Below are 200 nucleotides of genomic sequence, written 5' to 3'. Positions count from 1 at the left end.
GTGGCGGTTCCCCGTCATGCTGAGGGCTGTGTGTGCCATCCTGCAGGCGCAGTTTGGGACGCTCTCAGACTATTTTGATGCCTTGTACAAGAAAATGGGCATCGTGCCAGGGATGAAGCCGCCCGGGTTCCCAGTGCTGAGTGGGGATTTCTTCTCCTACGCGGACCGGGAGGATCACTACTGGACAGGCTACACAACCC

At 58.5% G+C, this 200-nt stretch overlaps 1 protein-coding gene across 1 annotated transcript in view; it reads left to right on the top strand.

The window, feature by feature from the left end:
• LOC104407310 (alpha-mannosidase 2x-like) overlaps positions 1 to 200 on the top strand; it is a gene marked incomplete at both ends in the record, with an annotated part of 3,483 nt that overhangs the window by 2,876 nt on the left and 407 nt on the right. The window contains one exon of the mRNA XM_010016553.1: positions 47 to 198. Within this exon, the coding sequence (XP_010014855.1) occupies positions 47 to 198 (152 nt within the window). The remainder of the gene's footprint in view (positions 1 to 46; positions 199 to 200) is intronic.

This window comes from Nestor notabilis, unplaced genomic scaffold (assembly GCF_000696875.1).
Source record: "Nestor notabilis isolate BGI_N333 unplaced genomic scaffold, ASM69687v1 scaffold23606, whole genome shotgun sequence".
NCBI classification, from domain to species: Eukaryota; Metazoa; Chordata; class Aves; order Psittaciformes; family Psittacidae; genus Nestor; species Nestor notabilis.
The sequence above is the reverse complement of the archived record's forward strand: the minus strand, read 5'-3'. Positions and strand labels throughout refer to the sequence as shown.